The sequence below is a fragment of the Festucalex cinctus genome, chromosome 19, assembly GCF_051991245.1.
Source record: "Festucalex cinctus isolate MCC-2025b chromosome 19, RoL_Fcin_1.0, whole genome shotgun sequence".
Classification (NCBI taxonomy): domain Eukaryota; kingdom Metazoa; phylum Chordata; class Actinopteri; order Syngnathiformes; family Syngnathidae; genus Festucalex; species Festucalex cinctus.
Window position 1 is genome coordinate 14,853,750 of NC_135429.1, and position 17,661 is coordinate 14,871,410.

Below are 17,661 nucleotides of genomic sequence, written 5' to 3' on the forward strand. Positions count from 1 at the left end.
ATTCAAAATGTATCTTGAAATATTTCCAAATTGAACGATTTGGTTTTATTCAATTCACATCTTTTAATTAAAAAAAAAAAAAAAAAAAAAAAAAAAAAAAAAACGACTTTCCGGTTCAAACCGTTTCCTGTGACATCCCTAATCTATATGTACGCAAGCGGTCCCGTCGCCATGGGCGGGCCTTGGGGGTCCTTGCCCGCCCTGTCAGTCAGCCGTGCCCGCCCTAGCAAGATGACTCACCAACTATTCGTCCTATCAGTCACGTAAACTTGCGCCTTCTGGTTCCAGTAAAGAATGGCGTGCCAGCCAACCACATACCTCCTTTCAAGTTTGGCTTTGATTGACAACTAAGGCTAGCCAATTACAATCCGGATCACGAGGGCTGGGGTGGGGTGGGGGGAGACGCGCGCTCTGCAGACGTGCCTTAGCCAAATCTACTTCCGGGTAGATAGTGCGCATTTGCCGGCTGGCGCTGGCATAAAGACTGAGCAGTGAGCACGTCGTGCCGCTTTAATGGGAGCCACCAAACGCCAAACTTCGATCCAGGATGACACAGTTGACATCATTGGGAATCCTGAGTCCACTGGTTACGTTTACAAGTGAGTGTCAAACTTTTATTTTAATTAGTCAAGCCACACAGGATGAATTGTAGCAATACACAGTATGCTGTTAACAGACTCAAGCAGTCACACATACACAACAACAACTAAGGAGCATAAAATTATTTATCACTAAAGCAGTTGCAGTAGAATGTGAGTTGAATTCTCTTTTTTTATTGCCAAGTTTGTTCATGTTGATGACTGTCACTAAGTTCTAATTTAAAAAAAACAGCACTTTACGCATCCTTTTGGATTGATATTCTGCTTAGTTTTTTACTGAACCCATATGTTGTTTCTGTATATCATCGACATAACTCAACCTTATTTCTAAATAACTTTAAAACATCAATTGCTGCATACAAAGTGCTGTGCATGGAATAGAAATTAGTCTTTTAGTAGACACAAGTGAAATAAAATAACAAAATAAAATGAATTAGAGTAAATATAAGTAGATAAGGGGCGGCACGGTAGTCGAGTGGTTAGCACGTCCGCTTCCCAGTTCTGAGGTCTCCGGTTCGAGTCCAGGCTCGGACCTTCCTGGGTGGAGTTTGCATGTTCTCCCCGTGCCCGCGTGGGTCTTCTCCGGGTACTCCGGTCTCCTCCCACATTCCAAAGACATGCATGGCAGGTTAATTGGGCGCTCCGAATTGTCCCTAGGTGTGCGTGTGAGTGTGGATGGTTGTTCGTCTCTGTGTGCCCTGCGATTGGTTGGCAACCAGTCCAGGGTGTCCCCCGCCTACTGCCCAGAGCCAGCTGAGATAGGCGCCAGCACCCCCCGCGACCCTTGTGAGGAATAAGCGGTCAAGAAAATGGATGGATGGATAAGTAGATAAGTATACACGCAAATAAAATTAATACTAAAAAAGAAATCTGTATAAGTATAGAAATAAAATAACACAAAATACAGAAGGCACCATAAAAAAAGTAAAATGATGTGAAGTCTCATGCTGAGTCAAAGATCAAAGAATAGAGATGTCTGGCAAAAATGATAACCATATCGTACAGCCCTATTCCAACATGCAAATGAAGGCAACTGCTAGCCAATTCCAGATAGAAGGGGCTGGGTTGCAGTGATTCATTCGGACATAGTTTACAGAAGTGACGAGTGGATTTGTTTCAAATGAACTTTTGAGTTGAATAAATGCAAAATGAACTACACATTTTTTTCAGTTTGTCTTTTAGATTTCAGGTTTCCGCTTTTAAGTGACAGAAAATATTTCTGAGCACTTTTGCAGTTGTCACAATGCCGCTGTTCAACCTGATGAACATAAGATTTAGGTTGATGAAGTGTGCCCCCCCAAAAAAAGGTAATGCCCCCCCCACAATTTCTTTCTGGTGACGGGTCTGTACGCAAGTCTACCTACTTGTGAGCAGTACTTTGACTTGGAGACCACCTGAAGCAACTTCATGATGGGTTGAGACTGGGACACCAACGGAGAGACAGCGTGGATGATTGCAGTGAACTCTTGATTCGGACTGATGCCTTCGGCAAGATAAAACACATTTTATTTGTACAAGAAGGGGTCATTTAATTTGTTTATCATCTCCGTTATGATACAGAAATTACACGAAAAGCGTTGTTTACCTAACCCCAGGTAGTAGAAAGGAAAATGTGCAAGGTGAGTGGAATATTCCGGCAGGACAAGTAGACCTCCCGGCAGGGAGTTCCACATGTATTTGTTCCTTGATATGTGAGAAAACACACGATCCTTAATGATCTGGGGAGGGGAAAATGGGAAAATCTCAATTTTCACATTTTTTTCCCGTTTGTGTTTACAAAAAAAGCAACCATTTGAGCCATTCCCCGTGGTGCACTTCTCATTTACACCAACAGGGGATGCCCATGAGGCAGCAACAGCGGCATCCCGCTGTTGCCCAGTGCTTCACTGACCTCAGGCTGACTGCACAGCTGTCTCCCATGGGGAGGGGTCCCCCCCTCAGCTTGCTGTATGTATATAAGCAGCTTATCACCAACCTCCAGAACCTTTCCTTTATTATCTCAAGCATAAATCCCCAGCAGCAAACACACTAGGGGCGGCCAGACTTTGCTTTTATAAACATGGAAGTGCCAAGGGAACGTGCGCCTCACTGTGTGGTCTTTCCAAATTTCACTCGACAGAAAAATCTTTGTGTTGTCTGTGCATCTTTGTGTTGTCTGTCCGCAGATGTAGCAAATCCAGGTCCAGAAAGTAAAAACTCTGACAGTTTGGCCTTTGCCCCAGGTGCTAGGTACCATAGTGCTCATTTACCTGCTAGGAAGCTAGCTAAATAGCATCAGGGGTTAAAGGCAAACTGTTTGACTCTTTAGCCCGAGGTGCTAGGTAGCTAGCTCCCTAGCTAGCTACCATGGTGCTCATTTACCTGCTAGGAAGCTAGCTAGATAGCTAGCATCAGGGGCTAAAGCCAAACTGTGGCAGGGTTTTTACTTGACTGTGCTAAAACAAAAATAACAAATATGCTGTCCACGGTAGTATAACACAAATTTAGGAAACTGGATCTACCAGATGATTAAAGTGAGAGTGAGGCGGGATCGGACATGTTCTGACTGAGATTTGCAGCATAATGATAAAGTATACATTAAAAGGGATCTTTTAGACTGCAGGCATTTCAGGTGTGTGCTTTGAAAATGCGCCCCACACCTACAAAAGCGGGAACAAAGTAAACCGGTCAAAGGAACGCAGGAATTGGGAGCACTGATCGGAATCCAGCTCTATAATCATAACAGAGGGTCGTTTGATTCAAATGGAAATCTCTCCCAGAAAAGTGCTTCAAAAAGAAGCAATCATGGCAGCGCATGGGCAGTAAACCGAGAGAGTTTTGTGTACATGACTGCAAATAATTGTATACTAGCGGGGAGGCGGACTCGTCACAAGTTAAAATAATTTTCATGTTTTTTCGGCTTACGACAAAGCAGACGCGATGTTAAAAAACATAACAGTTATTGTCCATACAGAATTAAGGGTCAAAGTTCATTTCTATCATTTCCCATTGTTTTGATTGAAGGAAGCATTTACCTCCAGTGTGGTGAGGACTATCTTGTCCACAGAAGAGAAGTAGGCTTCCCACAACATCTGCGTTCGCTGTCTGAGAGCCAAAACTCGCTCATTTCTGACAGCCCTCACTGTGGACGGCACCTAAAGAAAACACATTTGACTCATGAAAAATCAACCCTTACCACAAACAAGGTTATTATAATTAAAGAGGAAATCAACCAAAATGTTTTTTCTTAAATTTATATATCACTAGGCAGCCTCACTAGTTGAAACACGACTCATCGATATGAGTTAAGGAGCAAAATCCACCCGTTTTTATCCATCTCAGCAGGCGGCCATTTTGTCACTTGCTGGCGACTGAAAATGACATCACAGTTGCTCAGGTAATGACCAATTACGGCGCAGCCTCAGAAAACAGGTGAGCCGTTATTGTCGGTTACCTGAGCCCTGTGCAACTGTGATGTCATTTTCAGTCGACAGCAAGTGGCAAAATGGCCGCCTCCTGAGATGGATCAAAACAGGTGGATTTTGCCGCTTAAGTCATATTCCACAATCACAATATTAATGAGAATGCTGTGTTTAGACTGGTGGGGGCACATAGAACCTATTATTGTAAAAAATTATTTTCTTAGTGAACTAAAATGATTAAAAAAAACAAAACTTATATTTATCAAGCTAACTGTTTTGGATTTTAAATTTATTTCGTTATTGCTTTACTTTTGAAGAAGGAAAGTCAAACAGCCATTTACAACCGTTTATTATTTAAAAAAAATAATAATACTCAAACTAATAAAAATTCAACTAAAACAAAGCATTAAAAAAAATAAAAAAAATAAAAATAAAAATAAAAAAATAAAACACACACACACACACACACACACACACACATACCAGCTCTAGAAGCTCTCTAGGTGAGTAGAAGAAAACAAGTGGTTACAGATATTTTATTGACAGTACTTATGTGCACATTAAAAGGTGCATAAACGCAATATTAAAAGCTTTTTCAACATCACGCAAGTTCCACTAACGCCCAGGTGAGTACAAAGAGTCCCGACTATTTTATTTTGTATTTTTTTTATGGTGTTTTTTTTGTTGTTGTTTTTTTTTAGCAAAGACTGAGCCCTGAACATGCCGCAGTTTCTTGAAGAAGGGGGAGGGGTGGAATGGCACCATGAACGAGCTTTACCTAGAGGCTGCAGTTACGCTTTAGGCCAGAGGTGGCAGCCACGAGTAAAAAAAAGTGATCAATTCCTCAATGCGTCATTAAGAATCCAAAAAAAACAAAAACAAAAACAAATGAATGAGGCATATTACTGTCACATTTTAATTTCTTGTTGTTCAACTTAGCATTCCTGTCATTTTGACCAAAAAGCCTTAAAAAAACAAACAAACAAAAAAACACCCAAAGTTAATTTGCGCATAACTGTGTCAGCGTCAATATTGTTGTGTTTACAGGATGATGCGAAACGCCGCTGACGAGGTCAGGCTTCTCATGTGCTGTATTTGGAACCCAATTAAGCAGATCTCCTCTCATCAGACCTCTTTGGTCTTGTTTTGGTTCATGTGCACAGCTCCATTTCATGTCCACAAATTGGAAAGCGTCCAAGCCACAGGAAAAAGAAAAAAAAAGTCTTGTTGTGAGGGCAGCAACTTTGTTTGTTCATTCTGTTTGTGTTTGTCACAAGAGACGGGGCTGAATTAAGACCTCTGTTGTTATCACACAGCAGCTACATCATTTGAGAATGGGAAGGCAGACTTTCCTAAAACTACTTGGCTGTGCAAAGCAGATCCATATGTACGTTGGATGTCAAGAAAACTTCACAGGATTCCTACATATTTTTTTTTAGGAGTTCTTAATCATGCCATGTTTCCTGCTATGTATTCATCAGTAGCCTAAAGGGAAATTACACCCGTCTGCAAGGTCAGTCCTGGAGCAAGGTTTAAAATTCTGGTTAGTTATGAATTACGTTTACAAAATTGGAACAAATTCATTCAAAGAAGATTACCTTATGATTACAACTCAGAGGACTTAGCAAATACTGTTTTTAAAAAAGTAACATCTTTCATCCTTTACTTTGCTTAACTCTTTTACTGCCAAAAAGTTATCCAGCCGATTTTGAGCATTTTCACTAATTTTCAAGGCAAACAGAATAGTGTGCTATGACTACATAAACATGGTAGATATGAAAGTTTGAATGAAACCAGAAGACGTTGCGCTGCCCATTGAGAAAAAAAACAAACAAAAAAAAACACGTAGTTGACGTCAATTAACGTTATTGGCGGTATTCGTTGGGATTTCTGTTGACGTCAATTAACGTTCACGGCAGGAAAAGAGTTAAAACAGAATTCATGTCCCTACTGTAACTAACCGACTTATTTAGAATCTTTATATTTAATATCCCCCTTAAAACACACTACTTTTAATACCGTTTGCCATGTGGACCATCCTATTGGCAAAACTATGTGTACACTATTTTGTCTTATTAGCATTACCTGCAACAGTAGTCTCTCATCCCCTTCAATGACGGCCTGGTTCCATTGTATGACGTCGGAAAATGGCAGCTCCCAGCCGTTGCTCAGCAACACAGGTATACACGCCGCCTGGACACACAATGTGAGAAACTGAGTAAACAAAACAAAACAAACAAACAAAATTTTTAAGCCTTGACAAATGAATAAAATAAAGACAATGTTCCCAACCCGGTTTGTGAATCCAGAGCGCTAACAGTGAGCTAAAATTCTGGGCCACGTAACCCAGGACCGTACTTGAACACTCAAGAAGAGAGGTACGTTTTGCAATTAGGAAAATAAAATGCTTTTTAAACCGCTACAACCCTCGCAATTTACTTCCTGTCCGCAGTCTACCCGTCGCAGTAAAATCATGGTGTACTCTCCCTCACCCAAAATAGATAACATCATAAATAAGACTTCCGCATAGGTTTAAAAAAAAGGGGACATGTCCGAGCAAATGAAGACGTTTGGTCACCAAACTTTAAGCTAGCAGGCTTTCATCTGAGAAAGTTGTGTTTGCGTGTTGAAAATGTTGGTGTTTACTCAATGTTTAATTGTCATATGTGCCAGTTTTAGCGATCTCAGTAAAATTCAAAGTCACCACTGTATTTAATAGAACATTAAATCTGGTGACCACAATATTCGCCACAAGTGGCCACAGTGGCGTTCTCATACAGTTAAAGTGTTAGCTTGAAGCTATTTTCAAGTTGAACATGTGACATTCGTAAAAATAACCGATCGTATGAGGAGCGACTATTAGTCTTGATGTGCGACGAAAAAAAAAAAAAAAAAAAAAAAAAAGAGTGAAATTGGACATGGGAGATTTCCAACAAACAGTGATTATATGTTAGCATTAAGCTAGCAGATATGAGAATGACACAGTTGTTTGCTTGAAAATGTTGGTGTTTACAAAAATGTTGAGTCTTATGTTCCAGTTTTACAGTAACCTCTGTAAATTCAAAGTCAACACTACATTTGATAGAATGTTTAATCTGTAGTCACTTCAGAAGTCATCAGCTAATTCTTGACCCGTAACATGCACAAACTCTGCATGTTTCCACACAGTGACGCAGATATCGATCTTTAACAAACAGGCCAACTAACGTTTCTAACCTATTTTCACTTGTTTATATTGAAAAAGTAGGAACTGTTCAATCTTCAAGCCACAATGCAAAGCTCCCACTGAAGGTCACAAGTGGCGTTCTCATACAGTCAGTGTTAGCTTGAAGCTATTTGCAACGTTTTATTGTACATGTGACCTTTGTAAAAAATAAATAAATAAATAACAGACAACATGGGGTGCGACTATTAGTATCTATTTATTTGGTATGTAAATTGACAATTTTTGGACATAGGAGTTTTCCAACAGATAGTGATGGTATGTTAGCATTAAGCTAGCATCAAACAAAGAAATGATTGGTTGAACATTTTGCTGTTCACACAATTTTATTTTTTTTAAATTCAAAGTCACCACTGTATTTGGCTGAACGCTAAATCTGGTGACCACCATATGAGTCACTTCAGAAGTCATCGGCTACTTTTTGACCCATGAAATGCCCAAACTCTTCCTGTTTACACGCAGCTGACAGAGCGTGACCCCAACAGGGACATCGCAGTGACTAATAACTTAAATTTCTTCATTCCCACGACGCCCTGCAGGTTTTGCTGAGGGGCTTCCAACACATGCGAGAGCAAAATGTGGCCGACCACGTTGACAGTGCTGCTGACTCGTAAGCGTACTAATGAGCAATAAGCCACTCAGGGGATGTAAACCAGGAGGGAGCTGGTGCGGAATAAGAAGGAACCGGTTGATACACGATGGACGGGTGCTTTACTGGAGTTGACTTTTGATGTTGCCTCATCCGTCTGTCTCGCTGACAGCTTTTTTTTTATGTTGCTCTGCTTTTTTTTCACCTTCCCGGCCCTCCTTTGGACTCTCCATTTACCCCCTTGGATGCATGTCTGTCGATCATTTTCAATCTCTTGGCATTCACTTCTAATTCCCATCCAATCCTCCTCCTCAGTGTGGTCTGCAGACTTTATAGTAGGGATGTCACGATCAGGGCAATATCGTGATATCGCAATATTAAAACTGCCACAATATCGTCGTCGTCATGTTCACAATATTTAAAAGGAACACATTTGTTAAAAAAAAAAAAAAGTCAGGATAATTTCCATTTGTGCGGTTTTAGCACCCTCTAGTGGCTAGTTTATTATTGCAATGTAATTTTCATTAGGGATGTTTTGGCCTTCTATGTTTAAAATTATGCTAATTGTCAGATGAAGGGTAACCTAATTTGCTTGTGAAGCGATCAATGTGTGCTTGCATTAGCACTGTTGTTTATATACATTGCTCTTATGTACAAAAGCACAATATTCTTTTTTTTAGGATGAGCTCTCTTTTTTTTTTTTTTTTTTTTTTTTTTTTTTTTTTTTACAATATTGTGATCTATTTTAAATATCGACCCCCCCCCCCCCCCCCCCCCCACAATATCGCGATAATTATCGTATCATGACCTTGTCGTGATAATGTCTTATCGGGATGTTTGGATATCGTTACATCCCTAGTGCAATTTAATTTTCATTAGGGACGTTTTGGCCTTCGATTTTTAAAATCTATGCTAATTGTCAGATGAAGGGGAATCTAATTTGCTTGTGAAGAAATCAATGTGTGCTTGCATTAGCATTAGCATTAGCATTGTGGTTTATATGCATTGCTGTTATGTGCAAAGCACTTTTTTTTTTTTTTTTTAGTTTGAGCTCTCTTTTTCACAATATTGTGATCTTTTATTAAATGTCGCCCCCACAATATCGTGATAATTATCGTATCGTGATGTTTGGATATTGTTACATCTCTACTTTATAGGTCACATTTTTTTAATTGCTTAGTTAAAGCACCAGAAAGCAGCAACAGCAGCCAAAATAGTGGCGATCAAACGCTTTCTCCCTTAACCGACCCCCCCCCCCCCCCCCCCCGGGTCTCCCACATGTGCATTTCATCCGAGAATAGACCTGCTGAAGGACAGTCCAACAAATGGGAATACTTGTGTATATGTGTGAGTGTGCGTCAGAGGCAGCCCCGGGTTACAAGGTTGCAGTGATAATCCAAATTCAATTCAGCTATCCAAACGGAATGGCAGCCAGAGGCTTGTGCTAGCCCTCGGACCCGAGGGTGACGTGCCCCAACGCCCCGCCATCCAAACTGAGGGTGCGTTAAATGACTGTTGCGTAGCCGTTTTTAGACGGGATCACACACACACACCGTACCGTACTGTATGCAAGTTGGATTGTCCGTGTGTATTTTGGAAAGCTGGCGTTACATGCCTAACTGCGTTAGTAATTGCCAAGTTCTTTGTGGGCTGGCTTGGTACCGAAAGGAAGAAAATAAAACAATCTTGAAAAGTGGTGTGAATGGAGGAGAGGCGAGACAGAAGGAACGGCGCATGGTGCCAAGCCTTGTGGCTTGTGTGCAGATTTTGTCCATTCAGCCTCAATCGTACTCACACACATACATACGACTCACAGTGGGGGCCGAGGGAGCTCGGCAATGAGCAAATCTAAAAACAGCCACTACCGTTTCCCCGCGAGAACATCGACTTGGGTGGCGGAGAGAGAACTGCAGCATACGCGTTTAAAACGCACTCGAGCCATTCCATGCGGTTTCACTCCAGTCAGTGCATATTTTCCCTTACGGACAACCAGCATATGACGACAACGTTTGTTAACGCCGTGTTATGCGTCGCCGCTTGTTTATGGGCTCATTTCAATTTAAAAGGCTCAGCAAATTAAGCCTGATGGCCACATTTCCATTCAACAATGCTTGCAATGCTTTGGACAGACCATTTGCAGATGTGGCCATTAAAAGGTGTCTACGGACAAAACTGCGGAATGTTAACGAGCTGCAACCTGTGCTATGTTCACTCTGTTGCGTATTTGTTGCACATTATCGAAATGGGACTTTTTTCCAGTTGAAAATTGTATTTTGGTTCCTCTACTGGTGTTTTTCACGACTAGAAATGTGGATCTTGAGACTAATTAGGTCACAGAAAATGTACTTTTCAGTGTATTTGCAGTAGGGACATTCAAAACCACTTTTAAGCACAAAAAACACAGATTACCAAATGCATAATTCACATAATGATAATGCACAAGACAGACTGAGAATTTCACCAAAGACAAAAGACCCAAACTGAACATTAAGAGGTGCAGCATGAACCGAGCCTTAAATACAAGCAGGTGATGAGACAACAAGGAACACCTGGACAAGATGCAATTGGCTGAGGGAGCTGATTGGAAGACACAAGGGGCGGGGTTAACAAGCACAGGTGGACCAAAGCAAACCTAATGAACAGAACAAGACATGAAAAAAATAAACAAGAAATAATGATGAAATCAAAACGAAATAAAATACTAAATGCAGACCAAAACAGTTTGATGGTCTTGGCTTAAAGTAAGTTGCATCATCTCATTTTCAAGTCCTTATTTGGACAATTGTCAACTAGTGACTTAAGAGTTCAATTAAGGCAAAGTTTTGTCTTTAAAACCCAGCAAAGGCTTATTTTAGCAAATTTACACTTATAAAGTCATTCTATATTTAAAATTCAATTGGCGATGCTGATATTTGCTATCTGTGAGAACAAAGGCAGTTCGAAGAGAAAAAAACCCTCCAAAAAATGGGACTTGATTCACTAAGATTCATTTGAAGAAATTGTGTGTCCTTTTGGCGTGTATGATGAAACATTTTTAAGACCACAAAAGCAGAAAAGTTTGAGGTGATGGAATTGTAAGTGTTAGTGGAAGAGACAAACAAGACAATTGCAGAAAAGAAATCTATCGCTCCAATAGTTTTTTGAAAGTCAGAAACGGCATAAAAGCCCTGTTTTGTTTGATTCAATTCAACCCAGGTGTGAGAACTGAATGTAATTGTCCACATTAAATTCAAAACTTTGGATGGCACAAATTGACCGGCACCAATTGTCATCGCATGCTAAAATGACCAACAAATATCAAAATGAAATGAGCTCTGTCACGGCATGACTCCTTCTTGTGATTGGCTCCAAGCGGACCTTTAAATCAGGGGTGTCCAAACTTTTTCTTTTGAGGGCCACATACAGAAAATCAGAAGGACGCAAGGGCCACAGAATGTTATGAAGAGAAATTGTGTTTAGCCCTAAAAATTGTACAAATAATTTATTTGTGCTTTTGCATATTTAGGAAAATGCTACAGTATATAAACCAATTTATTTGTAATATGGCAGTCGGGTTATTATAGTTTGGGAGTTTTTCATTTTAGTTTTTGTTTTGAGTTTTGTTTTGTTTAAAATTTAGTTCGTTTTAATTAGTTTTCAGGGTGGTTCTGTTAGTTGTTTTTTTTTATTAGTTTTAGTTCTTTAATAAATGGTTAGTTTTAGTTTAGTTAGTTTCAGTATTAGTTTTAGTTTTTTATGTGTATTATTTGTGCACAATATTTAAAACACATCATGGGCGTGACGTCATTATTCTGGTTTATATCAATATAAATCTACTAAAAATCACATTGGAAATCATCCCCAAAGGCTCATGCATTAAATCAAGTACCAAAGACTAAAATGAAGGACATTTTTGGTATAATTATAGTTTGTTTTGTAAACCTAAAATGTAGTTTCAGTTAGTTTTCAGTTTATAAAAAGCATCTTCGTTTTTATTTTATTTCATAAACAGAAATTGTTTCTTGAATTTTATTTTTTTCGTTAGTTTTAGTTAACTAAAATAACCTTTAATAGCACCTGTGTTTTTCAACACCTTCCCTTCTTACTTTGACCACCTCCAAACATTTTTGTTTGTATTTTATTTGAATTGAGTCAAATGCCATTTGTAGCATATGTCGCGGGCCACTAAAAAATGGACAGCGGGCCGCAAATGGCCCCCGGGCAGCAAATGGACACCCCTGCTTTAACTCATTCAGAAGCTCGAAAATATCACCTTTTGTTAGCCCTGAATATAAGGCCGAGTTTGCATATTACTACTGAATGCGTCTTTATTATTTTTATTTACCTGCAAGGACTCCAGGAAGCGGAAGGAACCCAGGCGTCGTCCTCTCGGCACCAGACAAAAGGTGGAATTGTGGAGCAGCTCCTGGTAGTCAAACCTAACAGATGATAATGTGCAATCATAAATGAATAAAACGAGCAACAACAGAAGAAAAATGCAACTTCAATAACGTGAAAGCAAACTAACTAAATGATGGTGGCATGCGCTTCTTTTGATACATTATATTTAAAAGGGCTTTTGCGACTTAGTCATAACGGTTCAGCTTACAGTGTGTACAGCAATAAATCATCCACGTTTTTTTTTTTTTTCATGCACAGACATGTTGGCACCGCTATATCCAGTATGCACTATGATGTAAAAAGATTCTCATAAGCAACTATGGCCTATTGATTTGTTGCTGTAAAAAAAAGAAGACATTTTCCCTGCAGTGCCTGAGCAATACATTACCTGGGGGCGTTCCATCAGCCCCGGCTCATATTTCATAGCCGCGATGTAAAAGAGCCCAAATGCAAACCCTCGACATCAATCATTCCTTCAACCGCTACCAGCGACAGGTGCTTGCATACGTGGGCCACGGTCACACACGCACGACTGTTTATTTCGAACGCATGAAATTGGATTGAAACATGCACTCATATCTCGCAAGAATAAAAGGAATTTGGAGGTCAAATGTCGAGAGAAGGATGAACAATTGCCCGTTACTTATTACAGTACGTGTATGCAGTCGGTGTAAGAAAATTAATGAATGCGCATTCAAGGTTTGCGTATGACAAATGCGGTTAAGACCGAGCGGGTTTAGTCTGACCCACTTATGTCTTTTTGTTGCTGTTTTTGTGCATGCTACAATGCATGACTGGGGGTCGTATAGTAAACGCTGCGGAGTGTGCGTGAGGATGTTCTTTAATGAGGCTCCATTGTCTTCAGGCGCCGTTCTATTGTGTCTTGTATGGCGCTCTGTCAGTCAGTGGCTGCGAAAAATGTAATATTTTATAGTCACCATACATGATAACAGAAAAATGAGTCTGCAGCGCCCCCTACATAGGTTTAACATATTTTAACAAACTCCTTCTACAAAACGTATCCGAGAGTCTTCAACTTTGGCGTGTTTCATCTTAAAAGGTTTAAGATGAAAAGTTATCAAAACTTTTTATTTTGTCGCACGCCTTTGCTGTAACGATGCATTGTTTACAAAGAAAATACTTTTTTTGATGGTCTAAACATTTGCGAAAACACTTTGCACACACATCAGACCTGTCACGAACATGAGATTTGTTTTAGAGATTTGTGCAATTTGCAAAAAATGGCTCAATAGCGCCCTCTAGGCATTTTTTATGAAGCATTTTCGATTATATGATTCAGCAAGATGTGTGAATATATTGGAAGGCATACCTATCAGCCTAATACCTACAAAAAGTATTCTATAGCCATGTGCCAAACCGAATAGAAAGTCCGCCATTTTGATTTTATTTTGTTAATTGCGCATAATATTTGGCCTTTTAATGAAACTTTTCACACACAAGGCATGGCAAGAATATTTACATTTAGTCCTTGTCCTATGTAACAGTACCCCAACGTGCCAATACCCCGACATGCAAGTACCCAACGTGGCCCGGATTACGAGGGCCTTTATAGCTGCTCGCAGCTCTAGTTATTAATGTATTTATTTTACTTATTTTTGGAAAATGTATATTTCCACAGTGTTTTGTTTTTTTTGGTAGAATTTAAATTTCATTTATGTATGTATGTATGTATTTATGTACTTCTTTACTTATCTTTACAGATGCATTTCAATGGATGTCAATTTTACACAGATTTTTGCTATTTGCAGGTCAAATCCCTATCTCTCTCCTCAATGAATAGTGGGTGTCCACTGTATAATTTTAAGGTGTAATATCACTATTCACCACTCGATGGCAGACATGGCTAAGTTGCGCTTGCACCGGGTCTTATCCAGCCTTACACTACAACGTGAGGGCGTAATTTATTTATTTATTTTTTGTCTGGATTTGGAATAATATACACGACAAATGAAGTACCTCGATAATAGAATTTTGAGTAAATTGATTTTTGTGAAAAATGCTTGAACTGATTTCTTGCACTGAATATTCACTGAATCAATATTGATTTGCTGTTCAGCAGTTTTGTGCACAAGAGCACTTTATACTGTGGAAACAAATTATATCATTTTTTTGTTTGTCACAAACCCTTTGTTGTTTAATGTTGGAGCTTATATACATGCATTGAGAAATGTTTCAATATTTTGCACATATGCACCATTTTTGTCTCCATTTAAAAATGACATTTTTCGCTTACATGTGGTAAGGAAACGTGTGGCCCCTCCAGTAGCACTGATGAAAAATTGTGGCCCCCTTTCATCATTTAATTTGCCCATCTCTGATGTAGACTTGCATCCGGCCATTTTCTATCACGATTTTCTGTTCTCTTCGCACTCACGTCCACACGGTCACCGAATGCAAACCGAACCAGTCAGTCTGGTGAGTCAACCACTTCACCGACTTAATGTGATATTGCAATGAATTATTTTATGTTTACACATTTCTGTCACTTGGCCTCAGTTCCACATAAGCGGAGAAGAGACATAGGCCGCGGTGGTGCTCTCGCCACAAGACACACAGCACAGCGGGATTGCTCTATTTATGTCAAGGCATCGGGCACAGTGTGATACCAGACGGATCAAAGCTAGTGTGTGAGCGTGTTTGTGTGGTTGTGTATGTGGCTGTCTGATAAGGAAGCTTGCCCTCTTTTGAGTGTTTCCACCATCTTCCAATCTCTTTCACTTAGTTTTAACCTCCTTCAAGTTTCTCTTCCTCTCTCTATGTTCATTATTGATCTCTCACATTGCAGTTTTCCACCTCTGACCCTTCGCTTCATGTGCACTCGAGTGACAGTTAAATGGATATCGACCTGCTGAAAGTCACGAGTAATGGGAAGCAACAAAGGGGTGTGTTATGGAATTATTTGACTGACAGCAGCGTCTGCACAGTTGATCATGTTGTTTTCTTTAAAGGTTAAGGGTCAATAGGAAGGAAATGTGATTGGGTATTCATGAACTGTGTGTGTGCGCAAGTTCATGGATTAGCTGCCACAGTGCTAACAAATCACTGTCAATACTGTTCCAACTCCTGCACCTCACTGAGTATCATTCCTCAGAATGAAGTACAATAGACGCACACGCATGCATGGAGGACAAAATTAGCAAAGGCGCAAATCCTAAATACCATTGGTGTCTTTAATTCGAATATGCGCTCAATGTTACGTAATATTTATATTTTTGATTCATCCCAATGATTTGACATGCATCTCCTTCCACATAATTCATCCGATTCACATCATTCCAATTTAAACACATTCCATAAATTCACACCACGAGGGGTAGTATTTTGTTCATACCAAATATTCACAGTTTTTGTAAAATTCAAGCTTTTTCACCAAAATATTTTGTTTACGATTAATTCCCAATTTCCCCCCACAGATTGTTGACCATTCATTCCCATTGGCAGATTTAATGATCTGAACATGTTTAAGTTGGAATGGTTTGAATTGGTAAAGCAATGTTGAGAGAAGAGTGTTCAGAGAATTCACAACATTTCTAAAGCCCATTCACTTACAGTTTCCACATACATTGACCGATTCAAACCACTCCAACTTATTTAGCTCATTCCAGGTCAGTCTATATCATTCCACATGCTTCAGTGTGTTTACTTTCAGCCTTCACTTGCAATTCGCAAATTGCAAATGTCTACTTAAAAATGCAGTAGTTCTTTCACTGAATCTGAGAAAGAGAAAAATCATCACGGACCAGGAGAGTTAGTTTATAAATAACTGCCTTTTATAACATTACAATATACCGTACATGCATGAAAATCTGTTTAATTTTTCACTGTCTAACCATAGCAACAATTCCCGCTTCCCTTATTTGGTCGTCTCATTTGCAAACTCTCCATCCTTCTTTCATTTCTGTCATCTCTCTTATCGTCCTCACCTCCCTCCCTACTTTCAGCAATCTCAATATTCCTTAAACCGGAAGAAAAAAAAACGAGAGAATTTGCATCCCGGTGATAAATCTTATCCTGCAGCTGTTCTGCACACGTAGGAGGCATCGTCCAATCGCAAACTCACTGCCTGTTCTTGTAACAGATGGACGGATTAGCCACCTCCTTCAATCACTCCTTCGCATCCATCTTTCATTCCTCACTCTCTGCCACCTCATCTTTATTCCAATCTTGTCCCAAAACTAGAATGCAGACTTAATGTGGCTGAGAATACAAATCCAGTTACACGACTGATTTAAAAAAAAAAATAAAAAAATTCTTTTTGTACGTTAATTTTTTACATTATGCAAAGATGACAAGAGAAGCCAACTACAATCTGTCAGAGGTCAACAAAACTGTCATTATCCTATATAATACAAAATAAGTCATACTTTCATTATCCGTACTGTATCTGCAATTGAAGTGTGATCAAATTCAGGTCTCAAAAGGAGCATGATCAATTCTGGGGCTATGTTTAAAAAAAAAAAAAAGAAAAAACTACCACAGGTGAAATCTGCCAAGGATTCAAGTTAATTTTTTTACATTAGAGAATTGCAATGCTTTAATGCTACCAGGCTTTTGTTGCCCCCTTGCCAGGCTAACGTCACATCTATGTGTACAATACTGTAAGAAAAAAAAAAGAAAACAAGTACATTTTCATCCCCCAAAAATCTGCAAAACAATGAGGCCGTGAAAGATGAACAACATTATAGCACTGTAAATGTTTTACAGTGAACCTCCCCTATATGCTTTTCCTTACAGGGTACTTCTGTGCCCCGCCATGTTGTGGTTTTCATGTGTTTGTTGGGTTTTGGGTGTGGCTGTGGGTACGATCATGGGGATGTGGGGGGGCTTTTTCCTTTTTAAAAAAAATTGTATTATGGATGTCCAGCACTTTGAGTTGCATTTTGAATGTATGAAAGGTGCTATATAAATAAAGTTGATTGATATATAGCTGATCAGCTTTTCAGACCTTACCGTATCACCGTATAACTTATACACCCAAACGTTCACTTCCACATCGAGTTAATACACAAAATCCCTTCTCTGCTGAGTGTGCGTGTGCCCATCCCCTGTTCTTTGCCTCTTTGTCTTTATCGGCCTCTCTCCCTCCATCTCCCATTAATTACACGGAGAACGAAGGGACTAAGCTCTCTAATCTGAAAAGATACGACCCCACAACCGGCTCATCCCTTAACACTGTTACTTATACCTCAATCCAGCACTCACACAGACAAACTCACGCACAACGCACTGAGCTGCAGGCCAAACAGAAACATGCATGAAAGATGTAGGATGTTTTTATTCTTTGAAACACAAAACGGCATATGGCACATCGAGAAAAGTTGTTTTGCCTTACAATATGTTCACATATAGACCAGAATTAAAAGTGCATCCCACATGCGTTGACTGCCAAATTTGTAGTATTATGCAGATTACAGCAACATTAAATACTGTACTCCTAAGTAGTTCCAG

The 17,661-nt window shown here is 39.6% G+C and overlaps 1 protein-coding gene across 1 annotated transcript in view; it reads right to left on the reverse strand.

Annotated features, from left to right (window-relative positions):
- Nucleotides 1–17,661, reverse strand: part of ext1c (exostoses (multiple) 1c) — a 75,597-nt gene that overhangs the window by 6,026 nt on the left and 51,910 nt on the right. Inside the window, exons 3-7 of the mRNA XM_077507292.1 lie at nt 12,137–12,230; nt 6,086–6,193; nt 3,614–3,733; nt 2,185–2,317; nt 1,964–2,082 (exon numbers count right to left, since the gene is read on the reverse strand). Coding sequence (XP_077363418.1) covers nt 1,964–2,082; nt 2,185–2,317; nt 3,614–3,733; nt 6,086–6,193; nt 12,137–12,230 — 574 coding nt within the window. The remainder of the gene's footprint in view (nt 1–1,963; nt 2,083–2,184; nt 2,318–3,613; nt 3,734–6,085; nt 6,194–12,136; nt 12,231–17,661) is intronic.